Raw genomic sequence first — 23,526 nt, forward strand, 5'->3', positions numbered from 1 at the left:
GCTGTGCTGATATCTGGCAAGTGAACAATGCTAAATTACATAAATATGCTTTTCACCGTCACGGTTATACAAACATTCGTATGGTACGATCGCATTGGATCAACATTTTGGCTTGTTGGTTTCAGGCCAGCGAAGCTGCTGGCCAAAATGTGCATGCACATTTAGAATGCGCCATGTAAAGTTACTCTTGCCGAGTATCTGACATTTTTGCTACAAGAATACAGCTGTTGAGCTGTGAATGAACAAGTATTCACTTCACTTTTATTGATATTGCATGCATCTGTTCTAGCCTTTTCAGTTCCAATGTAGCAGTAGAATACTCAATAAAATAAAGCATAGCCAAGAAAATTTTAAATTTGCTTTATTATATCCGATGATTCGCTATATTTATTTTCATCACGATGATGTTGAGCACTAATAATTAAGAGGAAGCTTTAGCTCGGGCCCAACACCGACGCGGCCTATTCAAATACATGTAAAACGCAAAAATGTTTTCCTGAGATAACCCCTGGGCCGATTTTAATGAAATTTGTTGCATTTGAGAGAGAAAGTTAAATACTAGTGACTGTTTGAAGCGGAGTTTTGATTTATGTCCTGAATCTTGTTTCAAAAATTTTCAAAAATTCAAAAGTATGAAAAAAATAGAAGCACGACGTTTACAGATTCATAGCTCTGCATCAAGAACAGATATCGCGGTTCTGCAAATGGCATCCATTAGATCATCAAAAGCTGACAAATTTGATATATCATTTTATATTTTACGTGAATTTCTTACGTTGTTTACAAGGGTTCTGCAAAAGCTGTATTTCCATATCACTAAATTCTTTGAGGTTCATGTGTAATATATCAATTTTGTCCGCTTTATATGTACTATTAAATGCAATTCACAGAATTGTATTATTTTTTGTAGCTGATTTACAGAGTTCTAAACTGGATAGTTTCGTTTTTGGACAATGTTCGATTTTTGCCAATTTTTAATTTAAAAATTGGTTTAATTGGTTTAATTAAAAAATTTACGACCTAAATAAAAAATTTGAAGCCAACGGTCACTAGACTTTTCATTTTTTCTTTTAAATGCAACAAACCTCATCAAATTTGGTGCAGTGTTGCCGAGAAAAATGAATTCTCCCTTTACATGTATTTAGATAGGAGCACACAAGCTAAAACTTCCTTTTAACCTGTTCTTTCAAATGAACGAACACAACACTGAAAGAGTACTTCAATCTAAAATGTGTTTCCGTTAAAGGGACACTAAAGAGAAAAATAAAAATGTTTCGTAAGCAAAAAAAAAGAAATGAGAAAACGAAATATGGCTGGTGACGCTGCCTTGTATTTTCAGCACCAGCTTGCCATGACGTTATGGACTGTGGCGTTGCCAACTCAGGCCTAGTTAAGCTTTTTTCTTTTTTCAAACAAGTAGTGATAAACTACAGTATTCGTAAACTAACCACATTTCAAGAACATTTAGTGAGCCCCAACTGCCCAAATAGGTACAAAGAAATACAGTTAAATCTTGATAGAATGTAATCGGTAAAATCGGCAATTTGTTTCGTTACATTAAAATTCTGCCAATTATGCAAATAAGTACAGTCACCTGTCTTAAGTTTTTTACACGGCAGGGGCCACAAGATCTGAACGATCAGGAAATCGAAAAAAGCAAATCTGAATGAGAAAAAAATTCCACTTCATTGAATTCGAGAGTTTGCAACGAAAGATATGGCTCTATGCCGTGTAGACCATATCTTCTCATCGGTGGTACAAATTAAGCGAAGACAGCCATGCGAGGTGCGAATTCTTTGTCTGCCTCTCGCTTCAACGAGTCTCCGAGATTCGAGATTAAGCAACTTCCAGAACTAAATGCACCACAAGACAGAGTACATGATGCCCCACAATCTCGGCACGGCCTCTGCTTGCACACACAGCAGATTAGCTCTAAAAGGGCACACAGCCTACATATGCGCTCGGCTGCATGGAGAGCCATGCGCAGCCGCAGCTGCACTTGAAAAGGAGACACGCATCAAGCTGCTCCCCCACTCCCTCTCTTGTGTGTGCTTAATCGCGTTATCGCAACCTCACGTCCCCCTTTCCCCTTGCTTGCACATGAAGACAGTGCTCATCAAGCCACCGCCCTTCTTGGCTCACCCTCCCACACTTTCACTCGCACCTGAAGCATGCAGTGCAAGTGGCATGATAAGATCTTATCGCATTAACTTTATACAGAACATGACGCTGGTCTGCTTCTGGGGTCGGACCATGCAATTTGAGAGGTGCGTTCCACAGCAGCTGCTTGTTTTTGAACTATTCGACCATCTGGGTTCTAGGAAATTTGCATTTATCGCCTGGGTATTCCTTCGTGACGGCAGTGAAATTCCGTTAATATTGAAATCATGTATTAACACACATCGTTATATTGAAGTTCTAAATAGATGGTGTTCTATGGCCAGTAAGTCACGAAAGGTGAAATACTTTGTCACACAAAGAATTTCATTATGTTGAAGTTCATTATATCCAGGTTCAGCTGTACTTTAAAACCAGTGTCACTTCACTGACGTACCAGCACTGGGGTTCTGGTGCGAAGTTTTAAGAAATGGAACTTTGACCTCCATTTTGTCTTCTAAATATTCAACTTAACGAAAATTAACAAAAATGTAGTTCTGGACGAAAGCTTTTTTGGTCTAATGTGATTGTGTGCTTCTCTTTATTGCCTCTTGAAGGCTTGTGTTGGCTTAAGCCGGAACCACGCATGTCAATTAGTGCCATGCCGTTTCTGACGGGGCAGGAAGGGAAGCTAAACGAATACACTCAAGCAAATTGTTTACATACCTTGGCTGCTGTCCTGTCGTTGGAAATTTCCAATTTGGAATTTACTGCAGTCCCCGTCGCTTCATCAAGTCCTGCTACTGGAGCAGAAGGCACCGGCTCATCAGCATTGTCACCCGCCTCAGCGTCAACACCCTTTTGATCCTAGACAAAGGAGTTACAGGAGGATAACAAGATATATCTCGTACCCAACAGTAAAGACATCTGACGCCCCACTATCAAATGAAGCAACTTACAAGCAGCATTAACTTATTGAGCGCTGAAGTCTTGCAATGATTTCTTGTAAGGCTTTAACCTGATACATATCTTGTATGTTTAGCATCTGTTTTTTCACGCCTATGGACTTGAAAACTTCGTGCTGCTCTTTTATTTAAACTCCAGATATTCGGCTATCAAAAAATCCGAAGACATCCAAGCACTCTTTATCAGTTGTGAATGCGAAAGCATTATTGTCCCATTGAATGCCGCTGAGTGGTCCTTCGAGTTATGAACTCCTTCCCAGGCAAGCGAGTGCGTTGAGACGCTTGGCGCATTTTGATTTGGCCTCACTGAGGGGCAGTTGGAATGCAAGTGAGAGCTTGCGTGGAGAAGGAACGTGCCGATGACACAGGCTTCCGTGAGCGAGGGTGACCCAGTGTCACAGCGATGCCCTCTCGCCTCATGCAACACCTGGCGTGTTGGTGTTCTGTTTCGCCCGCTCTGCTCCATCGAGGTGCGTTCGTGCCATGGTTTCGCAGCCAATGGGAACTCCGTCAATGTGTACTCGTGACGCGGTCTCACAACCAATGGGAAATTAGGCTGTTACAGATGGCGGACACGGGCTTTTTCGCTAAATGAGCCACTTGACGCTTTCGAAATAAAAGTCTGGATTTGAATAAAAATTCTGCTTTCAACGGGCAATAGAAGTTATGAGAAAACTTAGCTCGAAAGCTCTTACTTAAACACATGGGGAAGAAGAAATCGTTCTTCTCGACAACTGCAGCACCAAAGTGGATTAGGTTTGGTGCGTTTAAAATAAGAAGTTAAAATGCTGCATAGGAAACGGGATTTTGAATTAGGCTGCCAATCCCACCCCCCAATATTGTTAAAAATTGCAACACTATAAAACTAGTGGATAAACTACAAGCTCCAATTCAGCAAAAGAAATGATATCACAATTCTGTAAATTACACCTAGTAATAAACATAAAGTAGAGAAAATTGATATAGTAATGTAAACCAGTCTGAAGTACACAATTAATAAAGCTTTTGCAAAACCATCGTAAACACTAACGATTTCCAGCAAGCTGTAAATACAGAATATCAAATTTGTCCACTTGAGATATTCTAGCAGATGCAGCTTTAAGAAGTGCGATATCTGTTATTGGCAGTTATGGATTTGTTAACTTCATGCCTGAATGTTTGTTATCAATTTGAGACTACAAAAAAAAAAAAAAAACGTACAAGCCTTATATCAAAATTCTACTTTCTACAATCACTAGAATTTGACTTTCCTTCTCAAACAGCACAAATTCATCTCTATCAGTACAGCAATTGGCTTGCAAACATATTTCTGCATTTTACATGCCTTGGAATTTGGCAACTGGAGTTGGCCCCATGATAAATCTCCCTTTTAAATAGTCATGCATTGCGCTCTTACATTCTCTAATTTGCATCCAACATTAGGGAGAGGTGAGAGAGAGGATAAAGGCAGAGAGGTCAACAAGGACAAAGAATCACGTTTGCTGTCCTACAATGGGGTGGGTCGGTAGAAAGATGAACAGGAAATTGATTTTGTAGAGACTTGGACAAGAGTGAGCCAAGAGAGCTGTCAATGATCGAACACTGCGGCTGAACGGAACAACCAATATTATTACTATGGCAGCTGAGTGAGGAAGAGGTTTCAACAATAGATACTGACAGATTATCGCAGCAGCCATTCACAGCACAAAATCGCAGCATGGGATCATAGTTACCACTAGTCAGTGCTAAAGTTGTCTGTGTAGTATCTCGCCCTTTAGAATCGCAACGCTGGTTTTATTGGCCTCTACTGTCTAGGTCAGCATTACAAATTGATTATTTCCAAGAATCGCCTGTCGTGACTCGTAAACATACACTACTCTGTACATTACTTTATTAAGGGCAGTAAAAAAAAAATGGCTGTGGCTTAGCTAAGGTTAAGCCCAGGATGCGAAGCATACTAGCCTTTATTTTAGTTGTTGAACCACTGTTTAGCCTGGTGAACTGCTGTTGCTTGGCTATATTTGGTTCGGCCAACGAAGAAACAACTCGTGCGTTACTCTGCTTCGCCTTCAAGAGTGGAACGCGACAGCGTTCCCGTCGAACCACCAAGGGGTGTAAGACAATGGGCTACGGCGCAGCGACTACGCGCCCCTCATTGGACGCGGTGAGCGTCGAGCAACGCAGCGTTCGCAACACCGCATTCACTAGAGGCGTTTTTGTACCGCTTTGAAGCATCGTAGTCGTGGCTCAGTGGTAGCGTCTCCGTCTCGCACTCCGGAGACCCTGGTTCGATTCCCACCCAGCCCATCTTGCAAGAGTTGAGCCAAAGCCACCTAGAAAATCAGTCTCTGTAGCACGCCGCAACCTTCGCTTCTCATTCCAACGAGTAGCTCTGTCTCCAGGAGGCATCTCACCTCGTGAGTGTCTGGCAGAGGCAAGCGCAGCTGCTTATATACAGCCGCGACGCGGCGAGCGACGGCGCGAGTTGGAGCCCCGTTTCTCCTCTGTCGTGACGTCACGGTGTCACGTGGTATTCAAGGCGACACCGCTGCGCCTGAGGAGCTGGGTTGAGCTCTCGTAATATGCTTCGCATAAAAAAAGTCTCCTTATTTCCATAGTGAGAATGGCTAACAATGCTGCGTGTGACAATGCAAAAAGCAAAAGGCTTCATAAAGGCTACTTCTGGACATAGCCGGCAAAGCAAGGCTGCCTTGCATGGCCGACTCCTGATGAGATGTCAAAAAGGATGGTTAACAAAAATTAATTTAAATTATAGGGTTTTACATGACAAAACCATGATAACCATGATCTGATAAAGAGGTACACCGTAGTGGGAGGACTCCAGAATAATTTGGATTGCCTAGGGCTCTTCAACGTGGACCCAAATCTAAGTGCACGAGTGTTTTTGCATTTTGCTCCCATTGAAATGTGGCCGCCGTGGCCGGGATGGTGTGAGAAAAGATGGAAAGTGTGGAAAAAAGATGGTGTGAAGAGTCGAGGCAATATTTTAGTGCAGTATATGCTGGTGGGCTGCTTCATCAGGGTTCTAATAGGATAGAGGCATAGTTGCGCCGACAATGCTGTCTTTCTTTATTGTGCACTTGTCTCCCCTTTCATAAATATATAAACAAACAAGGTGTGCATTTCATCCTGTTGTGAGGCACACTTTAACATGTTAGAGCATTGAAAAGGAAATTTTACCGTGGCAACTTCAATGGCTGTAAGAAGGGACTCCGAGCATGTGTCGGAGCCGGTGTCACTCTTGGCACCCTACAAACAAGAAAACACGTAATTGTATGCGCAGGAAAAAATTGAGAGAGATAGAAACAGGTTGGTTTTGTGAAGCAAATGTGCTAAGTAGGTGCACGAACGACCAAACAAGCTCGAATAAGATGCTAAAATCACCCATACAGCAAATTTTCCAGAGTACGTCTACCTAATGGCTTTCAGTGACACACACTTCCAGTTTGAGGCAAGGAGTGTCGGTGCAGTCACCACAATGCTCTGCTGCTGATGCAGGAAAAGCTGAAGGAGAAAAGGCAGACGATGGAAAGGTCCACCGATAGATTTATCAACAGAGTTTAATGTCCCAAAGCAACAGAACGGCTGCGAGAAACGTAGCAGATGGATCTGCATTGATTCTGACTGCCTGGGTTCCTCAAAGTCCAAGCCCAAGCACTACAAACGTATGCCCTTGCATTCCACTCCCATCGAACAGTGGTCGCGGCGGCTGGTATTCGAACCGGTGACCATGTGCGTAGCAGCAGAGGGTAAGGAGTTTACAACCTCTCCACAGTGGTCAAACAAGGGCTGTCTCGGGCAGGAGCCTAACATGCAGAGCTTCCTACTAGAATTACTAGGGAGAACTCCGGCCCTGCCATGGTTTAGCTAGCATGGGAATGGTGGTTAGTACAGGTCTGATCATCTTATCCGTCTGATCTGTCTGATCTTTATGCCTGTGGCTTTGTTTACAGTGCTTTACCTGCACAGAGGGAGGAAAGCTTAGGAGAGGCTCTGACCAGCCAAGCTGTGTTGGAGAAGGCACGTCAGAAGTCGCATGCTGTTTTTTCACAAAAGGAGCACCGGGATTGGTGGTCCAAACACCCTTGTTTCCCCAGCAATCGCACCCGTGGAGCTCTCGCTGCTCTCAGCCTCCAAAAAAGTGAGAAAAGTTTTCGGCTCGAGCCTAACATGTTCTGTGTTCGCGAGGCAAACTGCGTTTGGAGTATCGTGTGTGAACTGCGAGTGTCGGCCAGCGACACAGGCTCTCACGTAATTGCGATGTGGGTCTTCGCCATCCTCTCCAATAGGTCACGAAAAATAACACAGGGGTGTGCCTGCTTCAATAAAGCTGTTACAGAAGCTTTGCAAGTTGTGTTCAGACGTTCACCAGCAATGCATGCTCCCGGCTGACCTCCGTACTGCAAGTTCGAAGCTTGCGCCCATCCGGTCTGGCGAGCTGATTGGAGACACAAAGGGAGATGGAATACCAAGATGGCTGCACATTCCGCTTCGAAAACGCGAAGGCAAGGCCTCTCCTATTTTGTTTCTTTCCCTTGTGTTTATCTGCTTTTAATAACCTCAATCTTGAAGCAATCCTATACCTTTAAATGTGGAAAGCAACGAGATTCTGCACGCAAGTAGGAGTACTGCACATTATTGCTTTTATAATGCAATAGTTTGTTGAAGATGAATTACTTCTAAAGTCGCAAGAGCGTTTCAACAAAGCTTATGCAAATCCATGTACTAATCATCATTCCCATGCTGACTGGACTGCCATGCTTGTAGTCCCCATAGACGCTAGCATTACAGTTCCTTCTAGTAATTTTATTTTTGTAGGAAATTGTGCCTAATGCATCTCTTGCTCACCCTCTGCTCATCACTTCCAAGTCTCCATTTTCCTGTGAACACGGCCTTTTTTTGGATTTTGTGCCCCTGTAGGATTGTTTGTTCTCGTCATTGCCCCATCTACTTTGTTTCCCTACTTCGCTACGATTAACCAACTCATCTAAGTTAAATCTTCTGTACAGAGTAGTCTGCCACTGAGCTGCTATCCGCACCCACACATTAGGTTCAGCTGAAAGAGTACACCCTGACAAGGCAGTGTTCTTCAGTTTCATATCTCTAAAATTGGACAAATTTTATTCCACGCAACGGTTTTCTTCCAGAGAAATTTGCATATCTTTTGCTCTGGCAAGCAGGCTTTATTTTATTAACAACACATTTCTCAATCCGATACATAAATATATACTTAATTATGAAAATTGAAGGAACTACGGTACAGCCGTCTTAACCGCACAGCATCAGACTCATGTCATGAAGCTTTTTCTGACAGTTGTAGCTCCCACAACCTAAACACTCATGCGAGTTGTGTACAAAAGCACTTTTTATTTCCCGTTGCTTCCCACCCTTGTTCACAGAGAATAACACAGAGGTGACAAAGGGTTTTCAGCTCAATCGTTTCTTGGGCTCTCATAACTGTGATGGCAATTCTTTCACGAGATAGTTCTCCCTTGCGCTCTTTATATACTCGGCAATGGTCACGAGTACAGCTGAATTCATGTTCAATGCGGTAAGTGGCATCTCACACCTTCCCACTACAAATAACCCGACAGATGAAAGGCTCACATTGTTTTGGTCACATAATATGCGGGCCCTGAGGCCCGCTATGCAGAACTCCTCGTTGTAATCCAGGTTGTACTGACAGTTTGGCTTCAGTGTTCGCTGCAAGAGGAGACAAACGCAGACCTGTAAAATGAAGCTCTATTCCTAGCGGCGGGCTCAAAGTAGAAACTTTGAACTCGAGAAGACTCTTTTTGTGCTGTAAAAATTTATTCACAAACGCAAACAGGACGCCACTTAGTGACACTGAAGAACTAGAAAAACTGCCAAATGTGAGAGTTAAGAATCTTCTATCGGGTGAACTTGGGCTCAGAAAGACGAGCAACATTCAAAGCACAAAGATTTCGGGGAACATGGTTGTCGGTTGTTAAACTAAGCTTGTGGTTTAAATTTGTTATTTATAGGGTTGAACATCGACATAGTAATGAGCACAGATACTAGAACAAATTATCATACATGGAAAAAAAAATTTAGTTCTGGGGTTTTACATGCCAGAACCACGGTATGATTATGAGGCACGCCGTAGTGGGTGACTCGGGATTCATTTTGACCACCTGGGGTTCTTTAACATGTGCTTAATGCACGGTGCAAGGGCGTTTTTGCATCGTGGCCACCACAGCAGAGAGTTGATCCCACACCCTCAGGCTTAGCAGACTGACAGACAGACAGACAAAGAACTTTAATTTCAGACTTAGCAACAGAACACCAAAGCCACTACGCCACCAGAACGGGTTCATCGCACATGAAGCAAACTTAAAATACTTCCTGCAAGTATCAGTGCATAATGAGTGATATATTTGCTTATAGCCAATGTCAGGCACGAAGGTATTTTTCATGCCAGATGCAATCATGTTATATGACAATGTTTGGCTGGACATAACTGGCCATACATTCCAGAGTAATTGCTGGTGCTTACATACATTCAAGAATGTACACCACTATTCGAGACATGCACTCAGTCTGATCAGACATGCATGCCTCTTATGCCATAGATAAGGCGGTAACGTCCAAGAAATTTAGCATACCATAGGCAGGCCTTGCACCAAGCTAAATCTTGGTTAGTGTTAGTCCAGTAAAGAACAAGCATCGGCTAGTAGTATAACAATGATGCGTGACAATATAACTGCAGGGTCCACTTAATTAGAACTTGAAGGGACAGAAAAAGTAGCTCCATTTATCAGAAGTTTCAGTTACGCGAAGGATGCAAAAATTCCAAAAAGTCATTTTATTTCAAAAGCGTCGAGTGTTTTAATTTCTCTGCAGTGGAAAAAACGTTATTGCACTCTGGTTTAAGGTGCAAGGTATGACGCTAAACTTTCAATATTCAGTAAATTATTTGGTGCTTGAAGGGGATATACAAGACAAGCACTTAAAAAAAATGTTTTTGCCAAGCTTACTTTTCCAATCTTGACCTTGTTCTGACTTCCAAGGTCCATGATAGTACAACTGTGGCCACCTACGTCGATGATGGCATGCTGCTTGGAGACGGCCTGTACCAGGACAGCAAGAATGCAAGTGGTCACACATTAATTCTGTTATCACTAATGGGACAAGACAATGACTCACGTAATTCTCAATGATAACATCACAGGTACGAGAACGGCCGACCATGTTTTTACCTGGAAGGAAAGAAAACAACAACTTCAAAAAAAAAGGAGTAATAAAACAAACAATGTACAATCCAACAGACATGCAATTTGATCAGCAGCGACAATCATGTCTGAAATATTCCGCACGTTTGTGCAGGACTATTCTTGTGTGGAACTATTTCAATAAGCCATAAAGTCGTGGATTACATTTGTCCACTTCAGATGCTTTAGTGGATGTTTATAGAAGTGAGTACATATCTGGCTTTGGTACAGGCATGCGGATTTCTAACCTCTGTGCTTCAATATCTTTAAAACTTACCAAAGTTTGCAAAACATTTCAGGGTCTGAATCGCAATTCTGCTTCCTACAGTAAGTAGAACTTGGCTTTCTACGTTGAAGCAACAAATTTCATTCGAATCAGCTTCGCAGTTGCCTAACCAGACCATTCTAATGTTTCATGTGTATCGGAAGAGGGAAGTTGACTCCAAAGTAAAGGGGGGGACGAAGTGCTGTGCATGTATATTTTGACTGCGATTGTGTGTGGCCGCTGCAGCGATAGCAGGAACGAAGCAACCCATTTTTTCACGACTTGTAGACACATCTACTTTCCAACTACGAACCCAATTTGTAGAAACAATGTTATAGTAAGTTAGTTAGTACAATCTGACGCTTGTCCATATTTTTTTGGATGTATATTATTTGGACCTTCAGTTACTGCAAAAAGTTAACAGTCAAAAACGTCATATGAGTACTCGTTGAACGGTTTATTAGAACATCGCCAACAGGAACTGCAACGGATCAAAGCCCCACTCAGAGAAGTTACCTGGCTTCAAGTTGAAAGTCTGGTATGCCGCTGGCGCATCTTGGTCGTCGAGTTTCAATACGGCGTGTATCTGAAAGCGATGAAGTATGTTTGAAGCATGGCACTTTTTTTTAACACGCTCCTTGAAATGAGAGTTCCGGCATACTGTAGCACCGTACAAGGAAGCGCGTTACCATACGGCAAATCGATCAGTGAATATGGCAAATCAGTTTTGTGGAATCTCGCAAGGTCGAGGAAGTGTCAAGAGAAAAAAAAAACTGCCATCTACATGAATGTAGCACAAAGCTACAAAGGAAACTGCAAACAATTTTCCCTTTCATGCCACTTCCTCCACCTTGCGGGATTCTGCTGAACTGACTTGCCATATTAATTGTCGCGGTGCTTCGAACAGCCAATTAATTTTCCCTCGCGCTGCAATCTGCTAGGCTCCTGGTTAGCTCAGATAGTAGATTGACCGCCCCGGAACGGCATTGGTCCCGGGACCAGGATGAATTTTTCCTCAGAAACCCATGCGGGTTTCCTTAGTAGTTTCGTGCTGCATCCAGACGGATGACAATTTCCCTTTCAGTTTTCCCTGCGACCCAGTGGGGTAGCCACTTTTTTCTTACCTTTTTTTTAAACGAGGGGATGGGTAGGAAGGAGCCTGAGCAGACCGTATACAGTACCCTAAAATTTCGGGGCGGGCATCACGCGGCCGGTGTGCGCCTAATCCGGCTACGCCAGTGCTGCCACCCCCATATCTGTGAGCCTCATTTGTATCTGTATCGTATTGGGCGTCCGCTAGTCCGAAGCCGAGCGGATGGATGGATGTTATGAGCGTCCCCTTTGGAACGGGGCGGTGGGTTGCGCCACCAAGCTCTTGCTACTATGCTGCCTGATATCCTACCTAGGTTAACCAATGAAAAAAGAAAAGAAAAAAAGAACACTATGAACTAACAAGTCCAAATTTTCTGATCCCCTATTGCAAACTGTGTTTTTGTACGTCTCCGTCTTTTGTCGTTTCCCTACTTTTCTTCCACCAATCCTCTAATCGCCTCTTACTAATGAGCGCTTGCTGCAGAGCAGTGCCCTCTTTCGGCTGTGAAGAGAGCTCCGCGCGGAGCAAGTTACGTACAGCTGTCTCCGTTTAGTACGAGCAGCTTCGACGTAGGGCATCTTGCACATTTGAACTTGTCCGCGGCGTAAGAACATCCCCACACCGTGACCTTGCCTACGTCGGTGGCGCCATCTCTCAGTGTAAACCACCTGTTTTATTTCTGTTCGCCTGACACAACGCCCAAGAATGCGCAGCACTCGAGTTTCAAATAAGTTGTGCGTGTACGCTGGCGTCCCCACGTTGTACGGTTGAATACAAGACTGCTAAACAAGTGTCAAATCGGTTTTCATTCACTGACTGATGTGGCTGAAAGTAACTATGGTCCGTCAGTCTGCAATGTTTCACAATGATGAAGTTTCGTCTCAATCGTTATACGATTGCCCCCCACCTCCCCCCCTTTCATTAACCAAATTCTGACGCCGTCCCTGAACCCCAGTCTGGACCTCACCAACAGTGCGTTCGGTTCGTTTGAGCGAGACGCTAGGGCGAGGTCTCTAGCGTCCCTAGTTTAGGTCGTGGTTCTGCTAAATTTACGGGAGCCGGTGAAACTGAAGTGCCCCCAACAAAAACTTAGCACGAACGCCGGCATCACGCCGCAGCGCGGAGAAATGAAGCGAACGTCGGGGGAAAACGACAAAGCCGCGGCAGCACGAAACTTTATGGACAAAAAACGGACACCGCGAGGGAGACGCACGCCAGCGATCCGCGGTGGCGGGAAACGGTCAACACGCACCTCTCGCTCGGCCTCATCATCCGAGTCGTCCTGGCCGTGGATGACCTGCGTCATCTCCAGGTCGTTCCCGTCCATGGCCGAGTGGTTGTCAAACCGACGATAACTGCGCGAGCAAACACCACTGTTCAAACGCCGCCAAACAAAATCACATTGCTTCCTGGCGACTCCGCAGCTAAAAAATACGTTAGTGGGGCGCACGGGCGCACGCTGTGCGCGGGTCGAAGATGACGATGACAACTGATTGAACAACGGTGAAGTAGTCGAGAATCTGAAGGCAGATTTGAACTGAAATAAGATTAAATGAATAAATGAAAGGCGGTAATAGACTTAAAGAAAAGAAAAGAAGCAGGAGAAAAATCATGCAGGATTGCTTGAAGGTAAATAGGCGGTGTCCAAAATCCGACGTCTATGGCTACGTTTTCATCACGGTGGAAGAATATTATGTTATAATATTCTTACTCCGTGGTTAACGTGAACTCAACGCCAGCGGGTTGAGTCGGTAATCGGGCTGGAGGTTATGTACTTTTAAACCTCTGGTGTGGAGGTGGCTCTCCAAAAGTGAAACCAGTCGCCGCCATCTTACTAGAGGCAAGAAGCCCCAACCGCCATTGCAGAGCATAGCTGACTATTTTCGTCACATTTATTGATTGTGCGCTCTTGCAACAGTGTTTAACGGATCGTGGTGTGCTTTCCGAGGGCAGTGCAACACCTCAGCAGGTCATAGCTGCACCAGTCGCGTAAGGATGACGTCGGATGTAGCATTTCATTTGTAACGTAAACTCGCGTCGTCTGCTCAGGACAGTCGTACGTCGTGCCTACGTTTGCTTCATTTGGCAACGGTTGGGAAGGTGCTCACGTCAATATCAAATTTCCGTTTACGTCCCATAAATACTCATTGGCATGTCGCTGAGTGCGATTTTTATGTAGCACATACATGGGTTACTTGTTAAACGGAGAAGATGGGATTTCGCCGTTGGCTTTCGACGGTCTCGGGTTGTGCTCGAATAGATCTGTGGTGTCCTTGTAGGACAACGTACTCTGTTCGGCTTGTACCGTGTACGTTCCGCGCAGTGACTGCGTCGTAATGAGGGAAGCCAGCGAGACGAGCGCGTATCCATGAGAACACGTGGGCAGGACGAGTTCAAGTGCACGTTCTGACACCACTTGTCTTGCGTGCGCGTCTTTATGTTTCATAGGTTTCTTGTTCAGTAATGTGCACGAACTGGCCCATCAAAGAATTCCGTTGTCAAAGTTGGGCTTGAACACAGCAGCGTGAACACTTCTACATGAATATTGCAGAGTACTGTCTAAGGTTTCGGGTGCACCACATCACTAAGAATGCGAAACGGACGAACTGCGAAGAAAAAACTCGAACACTGCTTTCAAGATAGTAATATTTGAAAATGAATGCACGCAGAACCTGAGTTACGAAATTAGTTTGTATAGTGAACCATTATATGCATCGTCAAAGTCCAGATCTCAATGGAATGTTGTTTTTTTTTTTTCTGCTGTCCTGTAGCATTTCCGAGCGATGCTGTTAGTTTTCGCATGTGTGACAATTTGAAGTTCTAGACGGGATGGATGGGTTGCATCAATTTTTCTGAGCACATAACAAATATAGAAAAACATACACAGCGAACTGCATCATGACGCAAGCTCTGACTTCAGCATATGACTATATCAAGTTGTTCAGGATGCTAAACAAATAGCTTGTGGCGGCTTGTGTAAGCCGGCTCGGTAATGTTGTGCACTAAAACAGAGTGTAATTACCGTATTTGCACGTAAATAACACAACCACGAATATCGCGAGGTGAACTTTTGGTTTCTCAGAAAACGAAAAAAAAATTGCTTACCATAGAAATTGCTATACCAGCAGGAATTATTACTATAAAAAACAGGAAACAACGCAAGAAAGCGGATGCCCCTAAGGCTTTATTCATTGTTACTTCGAACTGCCGTCGCAAAGTAATATCAATGGGCGAGCGCTGACGCGTATTTATCCCGGTCGGCAAAAAACAAAAACACGTCGTCGTCCATAACACCCACCAACGTTATCTGACAAACATCACTTCAGAAATGCCCGCGACACAATATTTTGAACACGGCAAAGCGTTATGCAGATTTCGCGGTACCGCTCGATCCGCCTTAAGCTTTGCCAGTGCATCACGTGATGCACCGCGCGACTTCGAAGAACGTTCCCCTGATACGCGTCAAAGCAGCGCCTATCATATCTTTCACGCCATTTAGTGGGTACACAGTGATGAATGTTCATTGCGCAGTCGCATCACACAAGCTTAGTTTGTAGGAAGAGACCATCCATAATTTAACCAAGCGAGTAGTGAAACTGGCGGAGCGTCCCGCCGATAGCGTTTCCCAAAGTCTGCGGCAATAAATCGACGGCGTCCGCCGGCTACCTCGGCGTGACCGAGTGAACGAGCACAGCGAAGGATGAAAGAGCGAACGCGGAGAGCAGCGGGAGATGAAAGATGGCGAGAGCGAAGAGAGCGCGAGGAAGAGGGTTTGGCGAAAGCGTGAGAAGGAAAGCGTAGTGTCGCGCAAGACGGAGTTCTGCGGCGATGATCGCTACGAGATGGCGCGAGAGTAGCACGCGTCGTCTGTTCACCGATGACGCCACTGATACCATATATGGAAACAAAGCGCTGCATGAGAGGAGGTCTGTCTGCCGCGGTACTGTGAATCGCGCCCACGGGTCACCCACGCGCTGCCTCTCGCGATCTCCCGTTTGGCGAGGCAGTTGCGCCACACTTCGCTCCGTTTGCAACGGGCCGCGCGAGACATTGTCCATGCACGTATAGAGCTGCGATCAAATTTTGCATTAGGGAGTATTGTAATCATAGGTGTTTTTTTTTGTTGGCGACAAGCAAGTGCGGGCTGATATACTATCCAAGGGGGTTTCTTTTTTATTTTCACTCGCGGAACCGTAAACACAGGGAGCGCGGCCGCCTATGCTGGATCCGCGCTCTTTTGCCTCTAGCAACATGGCCGCCGCCGGGTTCACTCGCTCCCGCAGGCGGCGGATGGGACTTCCATTCCAGAAGTAGATGTATAACCGCTTCGGTTCCAGCCCGCTTTTCGATAGCGATATATGTATTTTGCAGCCGTGATAGCAGGCATTTCCCCCTTTATTTGACTTCGTGGCTTACTTTATGCTCATTAGTCATGTTTGAATTTCTGTTTAGGTGGTATCGGTCCCTGTTACGATAGTGTTGCTATTGACCAACCTCCTCGGTGTTGGCCATGAGGACATCTTGCCAGTGGCGTAGCCAGAAATTTTGTTCGGGGGGGGCTACGCCACTGGCCCAATATATATATATATATATATATATATATATATATATATATATATATATATATATATATATATATATATATATATATATATATATATATATATAGCTGCTGCACGTTGCAGCTCAGCCTCCTCCTTAAGAGGAAGCTTTAGCTCGGGTGCTCCTATTTAAGTACATGTAGAAGGGGAATTCGTTTTTCCCTGCAACCACTTCACCAAATTTGAGGAGGTTCGTTGCATTTAAAACAAAGAGTTTAATTCTAGTGACTACTGGCTTCGAATTTTTCATTTAGGTGGTCAATTATTTATTAAAAATTGGCCAAAATTGAAAATTTTCAGAAAACGAAACTATCAAGTTTAAAACTCCGTGACTCAACAATGAAAAATGATATCACAATTCTGTGAATCGCATCTAATAGTACATCTACAGCGGACAAAATAGATATGTTACACACGAATCTAAAAAAAAAATGGCTGTGGCTTAGGTAAGGTTAAGCCCAGGATGCGAAGCATACTAGCCTTTATTTTAGTTGTTGAACCACTGTTTAGCCTGGTGAACTGCTGTTGCTTGGCTATATTTGGTTCGGCTAGACGAAGAAACAACTCATGCATTACTTCTTCGCCTTCAAGAGTGGAACGCGACAGCGTTCCCGTCGACCCGCCAAGGGGTGTAAGACAATGGGCTACAGGGCAGCGACTACGCGTCCCGCATTGGACGCGGTGAGCGTCGAGCAAAGCAGCGTTCGGCGCGGCAACGAAATGTGCGCCTGAGCAAGAGACGCACGCCTTAGAAACAGCGCGTTTCTAAGGCAACACCGCATTCACTAGAGGCGCTTTTGTACCGCTTTGAAGCGTTGTACTCGTGGCTCAGTGGTAGCGTCTCCGTCCCACACTCCGGAGACCCTGGTTCGATTCCCACCCAGCCCGTCTTGCAAGAGTTGAGCCAAAGCCACTTCTCCTCTGTCGTGACGTCACGGTGTCACGTGATTTCATGGTCACCGCCGCGCCTGAGGAGCTGGGTTGAGCCCTCGTAATATGCTTCGCATAAAAATATAGTATTGTGGAAATACGGCTTTTGCAGAACCCTTGTACACAACGTAACCAATTCACGTAAGATACAAACTGACACAGCAAACTTGTCCGCTTTGACTGTTATAATAAATGCCGTTTACAGAACCACAATATCTGTTATTCATGCATAGCTATTAGTTTGTAAACGTCGTGCTTCTATTTTGTCAAACTTTCGAATTTTCCAAAATATTTTAAACGAAATTCAGGCCCTAAATCGAAGTTCTGTTTCCAACAGACACTAGGATTTAACTTTCTCTCTCAAATGCAACCAAGTTCAATAAAAGCGATTAGCAGGATTATCTCAGAAAAGCGTTTCTGCGTTTTACAAGTATTTGAATAGGCCGCGTCGGATTGGGCCCGAGCTAAAGCTTCCTCTTAAACAATTTATCGAGGGATCAAATACATGAATAATAACTGCATTGTCATTGCCAATGATGCTGCAAACGAATTCTTGAAAGCTACGCACTGTAAATACAAGTAAAATATGTATTTTTTCATAAAATAATATACTCGTATGTGTCAAAAATTGTGCCCAACATAACTGACGTCAGTGCTTCCATGTTTTTGTCTTTTTATTAAGTAAAGAAAATATCACACGAACTTTAGAATTATATCAGTTCGAAACCAGGAAAGCAGCGCATGCCGCTGATATGAAAAATTAAAAGGCAATGAACTGAACAAGTTGAGGACAAATATGTTAATGAAACTTTGTCATTCAAGAACCGTGCTAACATTCTTGTATATATGCAATGGCCAGTGAAAAATCTCAATGACGCTGTCGTTTGTTCCAATGTATTACGCAGGAGTAGCTGTCCCTTGTCGTGTATCTTGAGTAATTGCATCGAAGTTATAGTCGCGACAGAGAGCACGTATAAAAAGCAGGAGGTCTGCAAGATATATGATGGCAAGTCAAATGAATGAGCCAACAACGGGGTACTTTATTTAAAAGTAGTCTTCATGAGAATTTAGACATTTGTCCTATTAACTAACGAGTTGCGTGATTCCCGTCTTATAAAACTCCTTGAATTGCTGCTTCAAAAAGTCTGTATCTGGTTCCCTTGAGTTGTTTTTTCGGTTGCCCCAAAATGTAGAAGTCGCAAGGTGACAGGTCTGAGCTGTATGGCGGATGTTGCAGCGTTTCCCACTTGAACTTTGTCAGTTTTGTATTAACCACATAAGCGACATGGGGACAGGCATTGTCGTGGAACAAGATGACCCCATTCGTCAATTTTCCACGTTGTTCGTTCTTGATTGCGACACGCTGCCATTCTGGCGTTTCACAATATCGGAAACAATAATTGATAGCCTCTCAAGATTTAGCAAATTCTATCAGTAATGGACCCTGTCGATCGACAAAAAAAGTCAACAACACCTTTCCAGCGGAAATGATGGCCTTTACGTTCTTTGGACGTGGTAAATTCGAATGTTTCCACTGTAAGCTTTGCCGTCGTGTTTCAGGCTCGTACTTGTGGCACCAAGGTTCGTCCCCGATCACAGTTGCAAACAAGAAGTCGTCATGCTCATTGTGATACCAGATCAGATGAGTCAAGGCAGCGCGAAACTTCTCCGTCTTCTCGCGATGGATAAAAATCTTGGGGATCCATTGCGCACCAAAGAGCCGATAACCGAGAAGCTCTTGAATTATGGCGTGAACCGAACCGTGACTTATGTTCACACGCTCTCCAGTTCATCGATGCCTATCGTCCGTTATTGTCTGAGCAGCTCATCAACCTTTGGAATTGTGTTGGGGGTGATTGCACAGTGGCTTTGACCCGGTCTTAGCTCGCCTTTTCAACTTTCACGTCCTTCTTTCAACCGTTTGCTCCAACGCTTCACAGTGGCCTATGAAATGCAATGTTCATTGTACACGGCAGCCATACGGCGACTAATTCCCTTTGAAGAGACACCTTCAGCTGTCAAAAACTTCGCGACACCGAGCTGTTCAACTTTTGAAGTGTCCATTATGTGACGCAACCACATTCAACCCAGTGTATGAGAGCATTAAAGAACATTTATCTTCACACCTGCGTGTCACTTCTGTAAATGAGACATGCCGTTCTCCTGCGCGCATGCCTCGCAGATAATGAACCGAACCATTATTGCGCGGTTAGGGTAGGCTCACTTTCATTTGACTCGCCCTCGTACATTAGAAATGCAAAGATACAATGGGATATGCAAATGCGAAAATACGGCTTGATAAAGGACAAAAAAGTGTCACTGAAAACTAAGTTCACTGCATGTATACATAAAACCGCGCAACAAGATATTTAAGTGTACGTATAAGTCTCCAATGAGTCTATGTATGTAAGAAGAAGTAACTGTATATAATGCGTCAAACAAGGCAAATAAACATATTGCACAATCATAGATTCACAGAATCCTAGATTCCGCCCCCATTCCATCCACTCCCCCCGATGTATTGCACGCGACGGAAGGCTGCGCGCTTGCTCCCCGCTTTCTCCTTCGCGCACACAAGACTGAGCCACCATCGTCGGCTCACCCATTCCACCTCCCCTCCTACGCTTTCGCTCGCACATACAGCATGCAGCGCGTGGTCACGATGTTATCACCCTTGGACTTTATATGAAACATGAGGGCGATGGCAGGAATGCGCCTGGAGTGTCCATATAATTGCTTTCGCGATAATATAATAAACGTATCCGGCAACTGAAGCGTCCCGTCGCCCATTACTTTCCGCAAAAGAAGTATCAAAATCGAACTTTCACCATGCGACTATTCGCTGCGCCGCAACAATGTATTTTTTTCTGTGAGGAGGAGGCACCAAAATGAAAAAAAAAAACGCATAGGAAAGTATGTTGGCCAGAATCTAATGCCTACTTCGGGCACCTAATGGGGCTACGGAAGGAATACCGAAGAAAACATGAGACGCTTCGTCCACTGAGAACCATACGCATACTGCTCAGTATCCTACAGCGGTGAAACAAGACTTTCCGGAAAGGTTCCGCTCAAGGAATGCGGTGCAATCCTTCGAGTCCCCACAGTGATGGCGGCGAGCGACCATTGTTTTTTTTTTTCTTGTCTGCTAGCCAGAAAGCGTCCAAAACCTTGTCCGGTGAAAATCCACTCGGCCAGAGCAAACCGAACACGCACCGAAGTGCACCGCACGGTGGTCGGGGCCATACGAGAAAAACGTTTGCGCTCTGGCTGGCTCTGGCAGCCCGCGGGTACGGTAGCGAGAACAAAAAAAAATTGAAGAGGCTCAATGTGTCCTCGCGAATAAAAGTCAAAGTAGAAAAAATAAATAAGAACGTAGTTACTTTGGCTGGCTTTAGTGTCTTGAGATGGATGTTCTGGCCTAGGTTAAAAAAAAAGGTTGATATTTTTTTATGTGACATGACGGCACAAATGAACCACCCCAACGCTTCGTCTCATTGGACCTCGCTGCCTGCTTTGTCAACTCGTCTGCTAGTTTGTTGATTTGGCTTGTCTCGTTGTATGTTCCGATGTAAGACTTTAGAAAAGTCAATAGACCTTTGGCGTCAAATGTTTATAACAACATTAAACCCACAAAGTTCCGCAATTGAAAATCTAAAACACAACTTTGGAAATGTCAATGCACCTTTCACATCAAGACAGTGACAGTGACAAGAACTTTATTTAGAGTGTCCTGAGGAACTCGATTGGGGGGACCGAAGGCTCCCCGATCAAGTTGGTGGCTCCGCCCACGACGGGACAGGGAGGTGGTGACTCTCCGCGACGTCGCGGGCCCTCTGGACGGCCTGTAGTTGGTTTGTGAAATCCGAGCTCTTCAGCAAGGCGTCCCACTTGGACTTGTTATGAAAGTCGGAGCCCGCGTTGTACGGGCACAGCCAGAGCATGTGGTCGAAGGAGCAGCACGCGTGACCGCATTTAGAGCACGATTGCGGGAAGTTCGGGTCTATCCAACTCAGCGCTCTAGGGGTGAGGTAGGATCTCGTCTGTAAAAGTCTGAAAGTAACAGCCTGAGCCCTGTTGAGTTTCGGGCTGGGGGGAGGGAATTTTCTTCTGCTTAGTCTATAATGTGATGTAATTTCATGAAAGGTCGTAAGATTATCTTTGAAGGAGCAATCCTGCGGGAGAGCCGGACCGTTATCTCGGGCGCGGTTCGTGAATTCACGCGCCAGGCAGTTGGCCCGCTCGTTAGGGTTGCAACCCGCTTGGTTAGTTACATCGTTCATGTGCGCCGGGAACCACGCTAATGTATGACCTCCAATGTGTTCTCGCGTAGTAATACGAAAGGATCTGTTGACGATGTCGGCTGCGTATTTACAGACTAGAGCGGACGAGAAAGCCCTAACCGCCGTGCGCGAGTCGGAGAAAATCGTCGCTGGGCCTTTTGCGGCTTGAAGAGCCAAGGCTATCGCGGTTTCCTCCGCCTCATTCGCGTGTTTAGCGTAAATTGATGCGGCGCTGATAAGTGTACCGCGCGCGTCAACGACCGTGATTGCAAACCTGTCTCCGCTGCCATGTTTGGCGGCGTCGACGAAGAATGCGTCTGCCCCGTTAGGATCGATTCGTCGAAGGATGGTTCTAGCCCGCGCTCTTCTGCGACCTTCGTTATATATTGGGTGGATGTTCCTCGGCACGGGCTCAACCTTTATACCTTCACGGGCTAATTTAGACAGGGGGTGTCTGTCGAGCGGTGCCTGTATAGGGAGCTGACCAGCTTCATCGAGAATTTTGATTCCCGGCTTAGCTGACGAAAGCCTGGAGATCTGTGCAATAAACTGCGCTTCAATTAATTCGTCTGTGGTATTGTGAATTCCGAGTTGAAGTAGTTTTACTGTGCTAGCGGATTGTGGGATACCGAGTATTCTTTTGATGCCGGACCTGATGAGCGTGTCGAGTTTGTTCCTTTCAATTTTGCTCCATTTGAGGTACGGTGCCGTGTAAGTAATGTGACTGATGAAGAAAGCTTGGAAGACCCTGAGTAGGTTGTCCTCCTTGAGTCCCCCCCTTTTGTTTGCGATTCTAGTTATGAGTCTTAATATGTTTTTCGCCTGCGCACCCAGCTTGTTTAGAGCTGCTGCATTACAGCCTTTGGCGTTGATTAGAAGTCCTAAAATTTTGATGGAGTTCACCCTCGGAATGGGGTGCCCTTCTCGTGTTGTGATTTTGACTGGCAGCGTTTCCAGAGGCTCGAGGTTCCTAACACCCTGCCTCGACTGTCTGTAGAGGAGGAGTTCGGATTTGGTCGGTGACAGCTTGAGACCCGTGCTTGTAAGAAATTCTTCCGTTACATCTATGGCCGCCTGGAGAGATTGCTCTAGATCGGCCAGAGATCCCCCCGGGGACCAGATTGTAATATCGTCTGCATAGATTGCGTGGCCTATTTTTGGGAGTGCGGCCAGCCTCTCGGACAGTTTATGCATGGCGATATTAAATAGCAGCGGGGATAGGACCGAGCCCTGAGGGGTTCCGCAGTTGCCCAGTTCGTAAGGACCGCCCGAGATCGTGCCCAGTCGAAGGAACGCTGTCCTTTCCGATAGGAACGAGAGAGTGAAATTAAAGAATTTCCGCCCTAGGTTGAGATTGGAAATTTCGGTCAAGATGTGTTCATGAGCCACCCTATCAAAAACCTTAGTGAGGTCGAGTGCAATGATAGCTCGTACGTCCCGCGTTTCGTTATCGAATATAGATCTTTTCAGGAGGAGCATTGCGTCCTGTGTGGAGAGTCCCTTTCTAAAACCTATTAGATTATGCCTAAATAGTTCTTGGTTTTCTACGTGTTCGACGATTCGATTGTGCACTGCATGTTCTGCCACTTTGCAAATGCACGATGTTAGAGAGATGGGACGCAGGTTACTTATGTGCGGAGGTTTCCCCGGTTTGGGGATGAGCACCACCTTGGCGGTGCGCCATTCCGACGGTACCTGCCCCGAGCTCCACACCTCGTTTATCTCTGCCGTTAGGATTTCGATGGCCTTGTCGTCCAGGTTCCGGAGGAGCTTGTTGGTGACCCCGTCTGGCCCCGGGGCCGATCTTCCATTTAGGTTGAAGAGTACGTCTCTGATTTCTGAAATCGTGAAAGGTTCGTCTAATTCTGGCCTGTCTAGCCCCGTGTAAGCCGCTCTCACGCTTACGCCTTGCGAATCTCCTTCCTTGACGGGTAGGTAAGTTCGCGCCAGATCGTCGACAATTGCATCGTTTGTGAGGCCCGAGGTGACCTGTTTATGTATGACCCTATCGACGGCGAGATTTAGCGCATTTCGGGACTGTTTATCGTTTAGGAGGCTTTTAA

At 45.2% G+C, this 23,526-nt stretch overlaps 2 protein-coding genes across 4 annotated transcripts in view; one reads left to right on the forward strand and one right to left on the reverse strand.

Annotated features, from left to right (window-relative positions):
- Nucleotides 1–13,119, reverse strand: part of LOC135914563 (mediator of DNA damage checkpoint protein 1-like) — a 33,698-nt gene extending 20,579 nt beyond the window's left edge. For both annotated transcript variants that reach the window (XM_065447469.2, XM_065447467.2), the window contains exons 1-7: nt 12,905–13,119; nt 11,076–11,145; nt 10,230–10,282; nt 10,061–10,153; nt 8,670–8,765; nt 6,243–6,311; nt 2,824–2,964 (exon numbers count right to left, since the gene is read on the reverse strand). In XM_065447469.2, the coding sequence (XP_065303541.1) occupies nt 2,824–2,964; nt 6,243–6,311; nt 8,670–8,765; nt 10,061–10,153; nt 10,230–10,282; nt 11,076–11,145; nt 12,905–12,979 (597 nt within the window). In that variant the 5' untranslated portion in view covers nt 12,980–13,119. The remainder of the gene's footprint in view (nt 1–2,823; nt 2,965–6,242; nt 6,312–8,669; nt 8,766–10,060; nt 10,154–10,229; nt 10,283–11,075; nt 11,146–12,904) is intronic.
- The window catches only part of LOC135914564 (uncharacterized), a 502,153-nt gene continuing 485,672 nt past the window's right edge, over nt 7,046–23,526 (forward strand). Inside the window, exons 1-3 of one of the 2 annotated variants that reach the window (XM_065447470.2) lie at nt 7,046–7,203; nt 7,352–7,567; nt 10,094–10,174. The gene's annotated coding sequence lies outside the window, so the exon portion shown is untranslated. The remainder of the gene's footprint in view (nt 7,204–7,351; nt 7,568–10,093; nt 10,175–23,526) is intronic. The other variant, XM_065447473.2, reaches the window with a different exon arrangement.

Source organism: Dermacentor albipictus, chromosome 6 (assembly GCF_038994185.2).
Source record: "Dermacentor albipictus isolate Rhodes 1998 colony chromosome 6, USDA_Dalb.pri_finalv2, whole genome shotgun sequence".
NCBI classification, from domain to species: Eukaryota; Metazoa; Arthropoda; class Arachnida; order Ixodida; family Ixodidae; genus Dermacentor; species Dermacentor albipictus.